The sequence below is a fragment of the Propithecus coquereli genome, unplaced genomic scaffold (assembly GCF_000956105.1).
Source record: "Propithecus coquereli isolate 6110/MARCELLA unplaced genomic scaffold, Pcoq_1.0 Scaffold482, whole genome shotgun sequence".
Taxonomy (NCBI): Eukaryota; Metazoa; Chordata; class Mammalia; order Primates; family Indriidae; genus Propithecus; species Propithecus coquereli.
In genome coordinates this window covers 49,008-64,712 of record NW_012150641.1, presented here as the reverse complement: position 1 = coordinate 64,712, position 15,705 = coordinate 49,008, and the positions used below count along the sequence as shown (strand labels likewise).

The 15,705-nt window shown below is 45.6% G+C and overlaps 1 protein-coding gene across 2 annotated transcripts in view; it reads right to left on the bottom strand.

Annotated features, from left to right (window-relative positions):
* DHRS7C (dehydrogenase/reductase (SDR family) member 7C) overlaps nucleotides 1–13,719 on the bottom strand; it is a 19,657-nt gene extending 5,938 nt beyond the window's left edge. Inside the window, exons 1-5 of one of the 2 annotated variants that reach the window (XM_012655635.1) lie at nucleotides 13,559–13,712; nucleotides 3,773–3,885; nucleotides 2,818–2,820; nucleotides 2,088–2,298; nucleotides 240–332 (exon numbers count right to left, since the gene is read on the bottom strand). In XM_012655635.1, the coding sequence (XP_012511089.1) occupies nucleotides 240–332; nucleotides 2,088–2,298; nucleotides 2,818–2,820; nucleotides 3,773–3,885; nucleotides 13,559–13,712 (574 nt within the window). Of the gene's footprint in view, nucleotides 1–239; nucleotides 333–2,087; nucleotides 2,299–2,817; nucleotides 2,821–3,772; nucleotides 3,886–13,558 lie in introns of both variants that reach the window. The other variant, XM_012655636.1, reaches the window with a different exon arrangement.
* Nucleotides 13,720–15,705: the final 1,986 nt, after the last annotated feature.

The following is a 15,705-nucleotide window of genomic DNA, read 5'->3' as shown; positions in this document are numbered from 1 at the left end:
TGAACTTTGCGGGGAGACAGACCTTATCTTTTCTGTCTCAGCATCTCCCAGGCGACCTGCATGCTGCAGGTGGTGGAGAAAACAGGAAGTGCAGGGGTGGAAGACAATCCAGCACAGGGGCGGTCTCATCCCTGCCCCACCCCCCAACGTAACCACATGCCCCGTCTTAGGCACAGCAGCTCCTGTCTTAACATGAGACATGCAACGAAAGACAGAACGTTTTTGTCTTAGCAACTCACAAGCCGCGCGGAACGGGATTCCAAACTTCCCTTGGATGTTATTCACTAGCACGATTTGGCCTGTTCTCCGGGAGATCATGTTGGGAAGCAGGGCTGGAAGACAGGGGCGATGAGTCACGGTTCGCAATCCCAGCCCGAGCCAGGCGGCGCAGGGAGACCCTCCCCACACCCCATCATCGCACATGGCTCTGTTGCCTCCGTGGTGATTAGAGGGCGGCAGGGCAGAGATGGCGTGGACTCCGGCTGTCATTTATCCTGTGTGTCCACGGAGTGGGCTGGACTCAGCTGGTGAATTGCTGGGTGATCTTAAATGACCCCCTCCATGTGCATTAAGTGACATGGATTTCAATAGTAAGACGGGTATTCTCTCTTCAGTTCCCCTATTGCTTCCACATGAAGTCTCCTACTGGTTCTAACATGTCTTTACTGCCTCTCTTGCAGGTGCTAACCTTTTAACAAAGAGATGGAAGACTCTGGAGGTCTCAGGCTGTCTTGGGAGAACTTCCTTTGTTTAGTTTTCAGGTTGCCTTCTATTTCTTGAAAGTGAAGGGGATTTTAAACTTTGTTGGCATTATAAGGCCTTCTTCCTAAAGTGAATTTAATTTAAAAGTGAGGACATTTGGAGAAAGATATTAAGTAAATAATGGTCCTGATGTAGCAGGGATGTGGCAGAAAATGAGAAGATGGTATTCAGAGACCCTGCTTTCCGAATGGTGGGTCAGGCCCAGCCCCTTCGTGTTAGAGGTGGGCGCCCTGCGGCCTGGAGCTCATGACTAGACTCGGGGCCCTCAGCACATTAGAGGTGCAGCCAGAAGGGGAAACCAGTCCTGGCCTTTTCTGCTCCACTTCTTCCGTTCCTCACTTTGATGCCCGTGAACAGTCCTTGTCAAGCGTTGCTAGGATGACACACCTGTGCTGGCCGCATGGTGTGTCCACAGGGCCTGGACTGGAAGAAGCTGCTATCTCTGGGACACCATTCTAGACACCCTGGGCAGGCATCTTTCTGCCCCAAATGCTTCTTCCCTTCCTCTCACTCCTCAGAATCCCACCCTAGAGGATCCTGGCATGGGAGCTGGCTGCAGAGAAGGCGACTCTAAAACCATGCCTTCTCAGGGCACCCCACTCCCTAAATGGAGGGGTTCTCCAGGCTCACATTCTCTGTGAGCTTCTGCTCTGATAAACTTGGGAAGGAGCTTAAACTTTGGTTCTACCCCAAGGTCTTCTCCAGCCCCACCCTCCCAGGCTTCAGCTCTGCATTTCAACTTGGCGGCGAGAACTCTCCAACTGGGTGTCTCCTGGGCCCCTCAAACAGGTCCACATAGGAACCACAACTTGACCTTTTAAAGGGAGACATCGTCCTGCCTTCCCTGTTTCTGTGAAGGGGTTGAAAGAATACTGGGTCTCTTGTAGTTCGGGGATAAACCCTTTTTCTTCATTTCTGAGGACAGAATCTCTTTTGACCAACTGTCATGGTTAGCAGCAGATCAGCTACAAGGTTGATAGAACAAAGTGTATACAAAGGATGAACACAATGGCCCGGAGATGTTGCATTGGAGGGAAGCGATGGATGTGAGTGGGGAGAGAGTGGTAAAGGGCAGGGCTTGGGTGTGAAGAGGGGGTTTCGCAGAGAGGGAAGTTGAACTATACCAGTAAGATATTTCCTAAATCCCTTTTCTTTCATCAACATTTACAGTGAGAATGCTGAAAGCCCTCACCAAATAAGTAGGGGTTTTTCTGAGGGGGTTGGGGGGTCCCATCCAGAGTTTGATGATTGTCCCAGCTACGTAACACAGCCCTCCCTAGCATCGGGTGTCCCAGATACCCATGGGAAAGTCAAACTCACGAGACCTTTGGTCAGCGTGATGGGCCCAAAGTAGTTGACGTCCATGATCTTTCTGTCCAGCTCCAGAGAAATCTTATGGGCAGGCCCCTTCACCTTCATGCTGGCATTGTTGATGAGGATGTCCACACAGCCATAGCAATCCAGGACTTCTTTTGCCACATCCAGGACACAGCTGATATCCGAGAAGTCCAATAGGACCAGCTTTGGGGTGAACGTCTGTTGAATCAATGAGAGAGGCAGAGCATGTGTGGGATCTCCTCCCTCTTGCAGACCTTGGTGGCCCTTAATCTAAGCACCACCCCTTTTTAAATTCAAAGCTCCTAAAATGACTGCTGAAAAAAAAAAATGAAGAGGAAGAAGCAGAAGTGACTCTGGGTTGAAGATGGATAGAGAATACATTCTTGAGGACCTGGGCAACAAAAACAACAATCCAAACATAAATATGTAATAATAAAGTCTGAACTTTTGGCCAAGGTTCCAGAACTGATAAATCCAGGTGAGTATTGTCCTTCACCATGGTTCACTTTAGAGGCTGTGCACTGATTCCAGTGGTGACATTGTTACTTACAACATTTCTGAGCTCCTTTCCTAACTGGGTTACAAGCTGCAAGAAAATCCATCACAGAACTTCATAGCAAAATGTAGTACATTTTGTTTTTGACCAAAATCATACACTCAACACAATATTTTTGGAGCACCTACTATGTGCCAGACACTGTGTTCATCCCTAGACACTTGCTGTTATCAAGACTGTTGGTTTAGAGGGGCAGGTTGGGCACATCGATGGTACCATGAGATCAATGCAATCCCAGTGTTTGGCAAACACTTTTCCTGAGATGTGCCCTTGAAGACAGGGTTCCCGGGTCTCATTTGTTTGGGAAACATAGACTATTCTCCAGTTTCCTCTTGGAGATACACAATGCGTGTCAGCATATCAAAGGCTCCCCAAAGTCCCTCAATATAAAAACCAGACAAGCTTGGATTAATAGTATTTCCCACACAGTTGACCACAAAACCTCATTTTTACCCAATACCTAACAACATCCCAAGAAACACACTTTGGAGACTTTGGTGTTTCCCTGTTTGCCCGTTCAATCCCTCTCCTCAAACGCCATACTCACCTCCGAATGACTTTTGGCTGTTTCCAAACATCAAATCCAACCTCAAGGGTAAAGATTAAGAAAAAAATTCCAGAAGGGAGCTGTGAAGGCAATTCCCTGAACAATGGTCTAGAAATACCTGGATAACTGCAGCCTCGTTGAAATACGTGTTCACTTCCTAGGAGACTTCTTGGGAGGCAATTTCATTTCCCTGATTTCTTTGAAGGAGATATCACTTGAACATTTGAGGTTTTGTCATTTTTGTTTTTTGTTTTAATCAACTGTGCTTGTAATTACAACCCATACCTGGGACATCCCCTATCTTCTGGATCCTTTTGAGTCTAACTTTTATGGAATCAGGGCAAAGATCGCTGGCCAGAGAACAAATTTTTGTCATGGTGAGTGGTCAAAATGAGACAACCCCTTATGGCTAGAAGACATGCCTATGTCAAGGTCAGTGTGTTCACCACTTCCCATTCCCCAAAGCAATCACCAAACTTCCCCCACTTGGCCCAAGAACTGGGCCTGAGCAATGAGTGGAGGCTAACGGTGCACAGGGGTTACCCAAGCCGACTGCTGGAAGGCCTTACCTTGCTGGGGTCAGCCACGCTGATCAAGGCATCATATAGGATCTCAAGCCTCTCCCAGTTCTTTCCACACAGCACCAGCCTTGCCCCACCCGTGTGGAACACCCGAGCACACTCTGTGGGGAAGAAGGAGCAGGGCGGGCACACTGTGTGGATGGAGCCACTGACGGTGAGCCCCCCTCTCTTAGGAACTCAAGAACTCAAAGAATTCAAAAGTCTTAGCAAAGCAAGGTCCTTTAGAGGTTGTTTTATTCATCCACCTCCCTGGGCTGGAACTTTTTTTGTCATTTCCAGCCTCAGCTTGGTTGTTCCCTGTGAAGGGGAGCTCACAGTGCGGTGAAATAGTTCTTCCTTTGTTGGAAAGTGATTATTGGAAATTCTTCCTTATACTGAACAGAAAGATGACTCTGTCCACCTAGTCCCCCAGGACCACAGCCCTAAAGATATCTCAATCTAAAGATATTGGAAACAGCCACCACGTTTTTTCAGACCATGTGTCATCAATTTACTTCACATTTTCTCTAGGGATAGACAACTCAGCCAGGGATATGTATATATACTTTCTGTCTAATTGATTTTACTCTGACATCCTTGGTTAAGTATATTCCTAGGTATTTTTTTTTTGCAGTTATTGTAAATGGTATTGAGTTCTTGATTTGATTCTCAGCTTGGCTGTTATTAGTGCATAGAAATGCTACTGATTTGTGTCATTGATGACAGAAACAAATGGAAAAATATCCCATGCTCATGGATTGCAAAAATAAATATTATTAAAATGTCCATATTGCCCAAAATGATTTATAGATTCAATGCAATTCCCATGAAAATACCAATGTTTTTTACAGAACTCGAAAAAACAATCCTAAATTTCATATGAAACCAAAAAAGATCCTAAATAGCCAAAGCAATCCTAAGCAAAAAGAACAAATCTGGAGGCATTGCATTACTCGACTTCAAATTATACTACAAAGCTATAGTAACCAAAGCAGCATGGCACTGGTATAAAAGTAGACACATAGATCAATGAAATGAAATAGAACCCGGAAATAAAATCATATACTTATAACCAACTTATTTTCGACAAAGTGGACAAAAATATACACTGGGGAAAGGATGCTCTATTCAATAAATGGTGTTGGGAAAACTGAAGAGCCACATGCAGAAGAATGAAACTCAATCCTTATCTCTCAACATATACAAAAATTAACTCAAGATGGATTAAAGACTTAAAAGTAAGACCTGAAATAATAAAAATTATGGAATAAACTTAGAAAAAACACTGCTGGACATTGGCCTAGGCAAAGAATTTATGACTAAGACCCCCAAAGCAAATACAACAAAAATAAAAATAAATAAATGGGATTTAATTAAACTAAAAAGTTTCTCTACAGCAAAAGAAATAATTAACAGAGTAAATAGACGACCTACAGAATGGGAGAAAATATTCACGAACTATACATCTGACAAAGGACTAATATCCAGAGTTTACAAGGAACTCAAACTAATCAGCAAGAAAAAAACAAATAACCCCATTACAAAGTGGATAAAAGACAGACATCTTTCGAAAGAAGATATGCAAATGGCCAAAAATATGTGGAAAAATGTTTAACATCATTAATCATAAGAGAAATGCAAATTAAAACCACAGTGATGTACCACCTTACCTCTGTCAGAATGTCCATTACTAATAAGTAAAAATAATAGACGTTGACATGGATGCAGTGAAAAGGGAATGCTTATATGCTGTTGGTGGGAATATAAATTAATACAACTTCTATAGAAAACAGTATGGAGGTTCTTCAAAGAACCAAAAGTAGACCTACCGTTCGATCCAGCAATCCCACTACTGGATATCTACCCAAAGGAGAAGAAATCATTATATCAAAAAGACACATGCACTCCTATGTTTATCACAGCATAATTCACAATCACAAAGATGTGGAATCAACCTAAGTGCCCATCAACTGATGAGTGGATAAAGAAAATGTGGTCTATATACCATGGACTACTACTCAGCCATAAAAAAGAATGAAATCATGTCTTTTGCAGCAACTTGGATGGAACTGGAAGTCATTATCCTAAGCGGAAAATCTCAAGAAAGCAAAAACAAATACTGCATGTGTTCACTTATATGTGGGAGCTAAATGATGGGTATACATGGTCATGCAGAGTGGGATAATGCACTTTGGAGATTCAGAGTGGGGGAGGTTGAGAGAGGGCTGGGCCATCAAATATTGCCTATTTGGTATAATGTACACTGTTCAGATGACAGGTACACTAAAAGCCCTGACTTCACCATTATACAATTCATCCAAGTAATAAAAAACCACTTGTACCCACCAAATCTATTTAAATAAAAAAATTTACTCTGGAACTAATTCCTGAATCACCCAATATAGGGCTTTTTTAACTGAGCATTAGCTGGTAGACACAGCATTCTTGTGTAGCAATAATACTGATACTTAAAAGCAATAAAAATTCACATATTTTGAGAGTTTACTTGTCCTAGGAACAGTTGAAAGAGACTCACATACATTAGCTCATCTAATTCTCACAATTACCTTATGAGGTAGTGTCTTAGGCTGGGTTCCCAAGAAGCAGATCTGAGTCAGGAATCCAGGTGGCTAGGATTTATTGAGGGAGTGCTCCTCAGAGAACACCTATCAGGGAGTGAGGACATGGAGTAGGTGCCAAGCAAGGATGTGGTCTCAGTTAAAGCCTAGCCTTGGCTTGATCCAAGGAAGATTCTGGAGCCTAAACCCCACTGCAGAGCTGTCCCACCTGGAGGCAAGAGACCAGCCTTTGTACACCTGTGTCACCCAGTCACTGACTGTGGGCTGTCCGCTCTGGGGGTGAGTGCATGGACTGCATAACTCCAAGTCTCTGGGAAAGGGGGTGTCTGTGAGCCAGTAGCAGCCAACACTCACAGCTCTTGGTGAATGGATGAAATGGTCAAGAACAGGGATCTGGAAGAGTTACCAACAACACCTCTTCCAGAATGATACTTATTATTGTCCCATTTTATACCAAGAAGTGGTGGACCCAGACTGACTGGGGACACTGGCCCACTGGAGCTGGATGTCCTGAGTGCAATGACTCAAAGTGACCTTACAGCTATATGATTTTCTCCTGCAGGGCTCAGCAGCCTGATGCAGGTGGAGAGAAGGGATGAGCTCGACAGGACAGCTGGCTGGGGTTTGATAAGTGGGCATCGTGGGCAGGGGAATTGTGGTATTGGATAGAGAGCAATTCTGGTGTTGGACCATGAAGTCTGACCCAGGTGGGAGCAGGAGTGAAGGCATAAGGGTCAATAGAGAAGACAAGTAAAATGCTCAACATCTCTAATCATCAGGGAAATGCAAGTCAAAACCACAATGAGATATCACTTATCTTCAGTGAGAATGGCCTTTATCAAAAAGTCCCAAAACAATAAATGTTGGCGTGGATGTGGAGAGATGGGAACACTCATACACTGCTGGTGGGACTGCAAACTAGTGCAACCTCTGTGGAAAGCAATATGGAGATACCTTAAAGAGATACAAGTAGAACTACTGTGTGATCCAGCAGTCCCATTACTGGGCATCTACCCAAAGGAACAAAAGACATTCTATAAAAAAGACATCTGCACTCCAATGTTTATAGCAGCACAATTCACAACTGCAAAGATGTGGAAAGTGCCCATCAATACATGAGTGGATTAATAAAATGCGGTATATGTATACCATGGAGTACTATTCAGCTATAAGAAACAATGGTGACATAGCACCTGTTGTATTTTCCTGGGTAGAGCTGGAACCCATTCTACTAAGTGAAGTATCCCAAGAATGGAAAAACAAGCACCACGTGTACTCACCATCAAGTTGGTATTAGCTAATCAACACTTAAGTGCACATATAGTAATAACATTCATTGGGTGTTGGGCAGATCGGAGGCGAGAGGAGGGGATGGGTATATTCACACCTAATGGGTGCAGTGTGCACCATCTGGGGGATGGACAGGCTTGAAGCTCTGACTCAGGCGGGGCAAAGGCAATATACGTAACCTAAACATTTGTACCCCCATAATATGCTGAAATAAAAAAAAGTTAAAAAATAAATAAAAATTATGCTTATAAAAAGAAAAGAAGACAAGTAGAGGGCTTGAGGGATGAGAGGTCTCAGTGAGGCTAAAAACAGGTGTACGGGGCGTAACAGAGAGCTGGGAGGAGGCCTGCTGTGGCCAGTCTGCTGACTGAGGGAAACCCGAATCCAGAAGTAACTGTGTGAACAATGTCACCTCGAATTGTTAGGACTGCAGAGAATGGAATATTTCTCTCAACATAGGTGTTTTATTGACAAAGGGGTTGTTCATGACAATTTTCAATGGCAGAATTCAATAAAGATGTCAATTTGTTTTCAAGTTAATTTGATGCAGTAAATCAATATCCCAACAGGTCTTGGAAAATGACAGAAAGATTCTAAACTGTATGTGGCATAATTCGCACACTTTATCCAGAATGATAAATATGAAGGAAAGCAAATGACATTTTGAAAAAACTAGTCATTAAAATATATTGTAAAGCTTCAGAAGTTAAAGCAGAGTGTTAGCAGGTCAAGTCTACATAGAAATATTGATAGAAATAGAGCCAGGTACTGATGAGAATTTAGTATATGATAAAGTTAGTATGTTAAACTAATGGGAAAAGAACATATTATTTGCAACCCTATTTGGAATGGAAAAAAGCTATATACATTATGTGAAAAAATACTAAATATTTAAATGTAAAAACAGAACCATAAGAGAAGTAGAAGAAAGTAGAAATGAATGTATTAATATACTCTCGCACCGGGGAAAGATCTTGTGAGCATGCACTGAAGGATGAAGTCATAACAGAAATGATTTGTAGATTTTACCCTTTAAAAACCCTTCTTATAGCAAAAAAAAAAAATAATGAAGACGACAAAGTAGGAAAAAATATTTATAACCTATATGCAAGAAAAGGATTCATTTATTTGATATACAAAGGACTCTTACAAATCAACAAGAAAAAAAGATAAAGATCCTAATAAAGAAATTGACTGAGGAGATGAGTAAGTGATTCATAAAAGAAGCACTAAGAACTAATATACAGAAGATGGAAATCAATGCCAATAATAAAGAATGTAAATGGCACTAATTTTAATTATCAGATAATAAAAAACAATCTTGGCAAGATGTGAGAAAAAGGGCTGGTCACACATTCACTGCTGGTGGCAGTATAAGTTGCTACAATCTTTTGAAAGAAGAACTTGACAGTATCCTCACAAGTAAGTGAAGGCTGCCCTGTGAGGACCGGCCTGCAGAACTGCAGAAGTCACGGCAACCGTGGCCAGAGGTGGGCCATGCGTGGGTTGGGAGCTCTTTCGAGATCTGCCCAAGAAGACCTCTTAGGAGGGCAGTTGGACCCCAAAAGAGAGGGTCTATGTGGGGTAGACTGCCCGAAAACCAGGCGCCGAGGGGGGATTGAGCAAGCAGATAAAAAAGCCACGTGCCCCACTTCAGAGAAGTGCAGGTGCACGCTCCCAGGGAGGCCCCTGAAGGGGCCACAAAAGAGCCCGCAGAGAAAGATTCAGACTCACTTTCAGACACGTGCCAGGCGCCTGGAGTTGACGCCGCCTTATGACACTGTCAGTGGGCGAGCATTTTTCTTGCTCTCCTGTCTCTCCTCCTGTGGCCCCTGAACCCCCAAAAGGGTCAGAAACAGCACGAAGCTGCACTGCAGCCGCCCTAGCTGGGGGCAGCAGTGGAGGCGGGAAGAAAGCTCAGCTTCAGTGTTGACATGTTCACTAGGTATTAAACGGGGCGTCCCAGTTTCTGGGTCAATGGTATGTTTTGGAAGCCACTATGACCAAACGATTTTGCATGATCTAACAGTAATGAGAAAAGTCAGGAGGCCACCTGACATTTTTTTCTGCAGCTGCAGAGGAAGGGCGCCCCCCTCTGGGTAAGTACGAGGCGGCTGCCTCACCACACCCTTGATCTCTGTTTGCTCACGGCTGGGCACGTGCGTTAAGCATGATAAAGACGCCTAAAGGAAATAAAATGATGTGTTCACACAGGATGTTCCTGACTGGGTGGGGTTCTAGGTGTGTTTTATGTTCCTTTTACTTAAAAAAATTCTTTTTAATATATGTGGCTTTTCTAATAACAGAATTCACTCAAAGAAACGTCATCGGGAGGCAGAATGCCTGGCCTCCCACTGTTTCAGCTGTAATCTTGAGTGGCCGAGTGGCTGTGCCAGATTTGACAAATCAGAGAAGTGAGGTTCGGTGAGTTGACATGAATTACCCAGAGTCATGCAGCTGGGAAGCGGTGAGGCCAGGACGGGAACCCAGGGAGTCTTAGGTCCAGGTTGGGGGTGACTCATTCTCCACACTAGGCTCCCTCTTGGCCAATGCCCCCCACTGAGGAAGGAGCATGGTGGGTTGTACTGTTGCCCACCATACTCTTCCTCCCTCTCTTGAGGATGGGCACCTCTTCGCCAGCTGGGCACTGGGGTAGGGGCCTGGGGCCAGGAGCCAGACCAAACCTCTGGCCTTGGCGTCGTAGAGACTGCCAGGGCTGTTTCTGCCTTCGTGCCATCTGCCCTCTTTCCCACTAACACCCTGCCTTTGCTAAGGGGCACTGGGAGGCTGGAGCCAGTGGTGCGCTCACCACCTTGGTACTCAAGCCTGGGCATTGTTCCCTACTAAGTCACTGCGCTGACGCCGGGCCTTGGTGCACTCAGGTGCCCTATTCTCATTCTTTATCGGCTCAGCCCAGCACCTGTCTGGTGTCAAGCACTTGGGCACCAGGCTTTTCCTTTTTCATCCAATAATCATAAATTGAGTCCTTCTTCCATATTTCATCAAATCTAAGATGCCATCGACTATAAGATGTTTCCCGATTTCAGAAATAATAAATGACTTTTTAAAGGGCCTGTGGAGATTGTAAGATGCTGTCGACTGAAAGAAAACCAGCCCTATTTCAGAAATGTGTGGAGGAGAGAAACTGCATCTTAGAAGCAAAAACACGCAGGCGGGGCTGACCTTGGTCCAGCACGCCTGGAAGAAGAGCAAGCCCAGGGGTTGGGCATTTTGATTGTCACTCTAGCTGCAGAGACAGTGGGCGCAGGGTGACACCATTCCAGCCATGGCTGAACTGTGGGGGCTCGGGGTGACGGCTGGATGTCCTGATCTTAGTCTGTTTGATTCCGCAGTAAATAGCTGGGCACCGGGCTCCTTGCTGGCACCAGCGCTGCCCACAGGATTCACGCGGGTTCCCTGGTCCTGGGTGGGCTGTGGCTGTGCACAGCCCACGTCCGCCACTCGGCGGGCGCCCCTCACGCTTTTCTTGCCTGGGACTTGAGAAGTGGAGCAGTTGGCAGCTGGAATCACTGTCATCAGCAGGGTGTGGAGGCTAGGCATTTATTTAAGGTCACACACGCCCAGTTCCTCAAGTTACTGCTAAATACTGGGACTTTATTTTTTTCTGCTTTGCACTTCTTTTGAGGGTGGGTCGGTAAGACATAGTGGAAAAGGACTCTGGCAGCAGTCAGGACAGACTGGGCCATAGTCCTCTGGAAATGCCGTTTTCCTCCCGAGATGTGTTTCCTGGGCCCTTGATTTGTGTGAATACAATGTATGACTACAGCTGAATGAGATTTAAAAACAACAAGACTACTAAAACAAACATACGTCTCTCAGCAATGGATGGAACAGCAGTTCTAATAGTCAGGGAGAAACCCAGCAAGGACGCAGAGAAACTGAACAACCTCCACCACCGACAGTATCCAACCGACATTTCCAGGACACTGCACCTAGCAACAGCAGAGTGCACGTTCTTTTCACACGCTCACAGAGCGTGTACCCAGATAGACCAGCCCAGGCCATAGAACACATCTCAACAAATTTAAAACACTTGAAATCATACAGAGTATATTCTGTGACCATGTTAGAATCAAACTGGAAATCAGTAAAACAAATACACAAGAACAGACTTATCTAGGTGAGTGCCTTCCCTGATCACATGTCACCTTTCGAGATTAGTCATTATGTGAACATTTCTGAGTATTTACTGCATACCAAGCATTGAGCTAGTTGTGGGAATGCCATGAATAAAATACGAGCCTCACCACTGGGAAGCATGTATCTAGGGGCCAGCTGAGAAATGCACGGCTATGGTACTTGTCTGAAGAACGCTCACGGTGGTGTGCACACACCGGGGGCCGCAGGAGTTACCAGGCCAGTCCCTCAGGGACCTTCCAAGAGGAAGGAGCAATTAAGGTGGCAGGAAGGCTCCACGGTGGCGGTCGTATCAGGGCTCGCATGTTAGCAGCCTGGCCTGATGCTGGACAAAGACGTTTTATTTGGACAGCAAGATTTTTCCCCAAGCCTTTGATTCTGAATGGCTTTGGGGGGCATCTCTTCTCCAGTTCTCCAGGGCAAGAGTCCTCCCTGTTGGCCTGTGTCCGGCCTGATTGACAAATACGTGTGCCCTGGCTTGCCCCCGTAGAAGGCAGAGTTCGAGTTTATGTCCCCACCCCTGCTTTTGAGCTCTGATTTCAATGCTGCAGGACACCCTCTCTGGGAATTGTCTCTGGGACTCCTCTAGGGGCCACACCAACAGCCAGGTCTGTCTGCCTTCTGCTCTCTTTTTTTATCTTACATGGTTGGCCCAGGTTGATCACCCATTGAAATCTAACCCATCCTCAAAGCATGCAGATTTTTTCCAATCAGGACACCTGGGAGAAGGAGCAGCAGCTCTGCGAGAATTCAGAGGCTGTGGATGTTCTCGTGACAGCAGCACTGTGGGAGCAGCGCCCAGCCCCCCGAACAACTCCTAGGAAGGGGCGACACTCAGAGCATAGTGACCAAATGGACACTTGTTGAGTGACTAATGAATGTTTGGCTGTGTGGGTTCTGTGCTTGACTGAAAATAACAACAACAGCAACAACAACAACAGAATGCAGCAAAAATCGCCTGTAAACTATATGACATAGAGGGTTGCACTACCATTGCTTGGAATGACAGAGTCAGAATCTTGCAAACCTAAGGACAGTCACTACCTCTCAGGTCACAGATGCTACCAGCGGAAGAGCCCTCTGAGACTATCTAATTCAGGGGTTGCAAACGCAAATGCCTCCAAGGCCAGGGTTAGAATGGTTGAGAGACTCAGGCCGAGTGTGACATAATGGGGACTGGGGTGTGTGACACACTGGAGTGTGCACGTTCTGCCTAACTGCGTTCACTGTCATCACCGCTGACCCTTGAGTGGTGCCCACTACAGCTCCGGGCGCCGCTCTAAGTGCTATCCGCCTGTGAATCCATTTACTCCTCACGACAGCATCAGGAGTGGGGACGACTGGTGCGCTTCCTTCCTCTACAGATGGGAAATCCAAGGCAGAGAAGGGAAGTGACCAGCTAGTCAGTGCTGGAGCCAGGAATGGAACCCAGCCCCGGAATCTGGGCTCACAACCAGTACGCTGCCCCAGCGAAGGGCTTAGCGTTTTCATAATTTCTGGAAACCCCATGAAGGCAAAACAAATCACATCTGCAAACCCATTTTGGCCCTCAGGCTGTGAGTTTGCAACCCTAGATATTCCAACCTCTCCATTTATCAGACAAGGAAGCTGCAGCCCCCGGGAGAGCAGCCCGTGCTGGTTAATGAGAGATGCTGGGGGAGAACACAGGACTGGCCCCTGCCCACTGTGCGGGTCTGCCCACACGCCACCCCGCCACCGCTGTCCTTCAGGGCATAAACAGGAACTGGTGGGAGCGCAGCCAGCTTACCCTTGCCCAGTCCTGAGATGGCATCGGTGATCACCACCACTTTGTTCTGCACGGCTGACTTTGACCACAGCCGCGATACCTCTTGATAAATGAAGAGGAGGCCGCTGATTTCCAGGAGGAGCAGAGGCAGCATCAGCACAGCCATGACACTCATCTTGTCCTGGGGGAGAGCGGGTGAGAAAGGATTGTCTTTGCAAAGAGACGTCGATGAGGACGCCCAGGGCAGGGTGAGGCCCCAGGCTGCAGGATGCATTTACTTCAAGCCCGCAGCCTCCTCTCCGGGAGCTCAGCTCTGTGCAAGCCTCCAGGCTGAACAACCAGGGAGCGCGCTAATCCCCACACGTTCAAAGAATAGAAAATTACTCACGGTGTCTCGGAAAGCAAACCGAATTCAGGGGGCCTGCCCTCCCCAAAGGTTAATGACAGATTTAATTAAAATGGGTCTGCATTTTTGGAAGAAAATCCGTGTGTTAAGGCCACTTGCTTGGGCCCTAATGGTTATTTATAGCTTTCGGTTGTGCTGAAAAGCTTGCAGGGTAAATATAGCGTCTATTCTGATATTCAGGAACACATGCTGGCCGGGTCTGGTTTCGGAGTTCTTGCCAGGACTTTTAAAGCTCTCCTGGCTTGTCTGACTATTAGAGGTTTCCTCTGCAGTCTGGGACTGAGCGTGAGGGATCAGGACTTGGGATATGCAAGACAATTATTCTTTCCCTCACTCCCGTTAACACTCGTAACCAGGTAGCTTCCAGGTAGTTCCGACAGATGTGGCTACAAGCCATCTGGCCTTCCTTTCTAATCGGGGATGAAAAGCATAACCTGTTTAAAAGCCGTTAAACAGAATGAAGCCTGTTGCAGAGCGAAGCACGTGGAGGTGTGACCTGAAATAACAGGAAGAACACAGTTTTAGGAGTGTTTCTCACCTCTCTGAGCCTTAGCTTCCCCACCTGTAAATGGGCAGAGCGATCTTATCCCATATCTTGCAGGACTCTTGGGAGGACAAAGAAGATATTGTGAACATAGCATAGACCCTGGCCCACAGGGAGATATTGGTTGTTATCTTTAATGATTAAGAATACTAAGAATTTATCCCCAATGCAAATATTTTAATTTCATGAAGGAACTCAGCAGGACTAGAATGGAGAGATATAAATCCAATTCGAGTACTTGACCCATCAAAAAAGCCTGATCATAATGATAATAATAAATATTAATTATTATTAATAAATAAATAAATAATAATCATAATTTGTGTGATGAAGAACATGGGGCTGACCAGGAGTGGGGCCCAGAGCAGTGTGCACGGGTGAGGAGGGAGAGAGAAGATGCATTTCTTTCTTGGAAATTAGGAACAACCAGGAACATTAAAAAACCTCAAGTTTTTATTGACATTTAATATACATACTAGAAATGTGCATGTATCATAGGTGTAGAACTTGATGAATCTTCACAAACTGAACACATCTGCAGTCAAGAAACAGCGCATTGTCAACATGCCCCCATCATGTCTCTTTCGTACCCTAAGGGGAGCTACTTTCTAACTTTTAAAAGCATATATTAGTTTTGCCTATGTGTTTATTTTCTTTTTTAACTTCATTTAAATAGACTCACAAAGTTGTCATGCTTTTGTTCAATATCACACTTGTGAGATTCATCCATATTGTTGTGTGAAGTTGGAGATCATTCATTTTCATTCTGTGAATATACCTTACCTGGTTAATTCATTCTTCTGAAAGTGGGCAGGTGCAAAGGCCCTGTGGCAGAGTGAGTTTGGTATTCTCGAGGATCAGCAAAGAGGCCAGTGCACAGGAACAGAGTGATGAGGGTAGAGGTGAGTAATACATGAGATTAGGAAGGCAGTTGAGAGCCTACATATCTTGTAGGACATGGCTAGACCTTTGGCTTTTACTCTAAATGAGATGGTAATCCTTGCAGGGTTGCGAGGAGGGAAAAGACATGATTTGACTTTCGCTTACAGGCAATAGATAGTAAGAGGACAGGAAAGGAAGCAGGAGGATCAGTTGGAGACTTTTGCAATAGCAATCTAGGCAAGCAGTGATGGTGGCTTTGAGGTGGCAGCAGTCAGGGAGGTGGGAAGTGCCTGGAATCAGACATATGTAGAAGGTGCAGCAGACAGGATTTGCTGA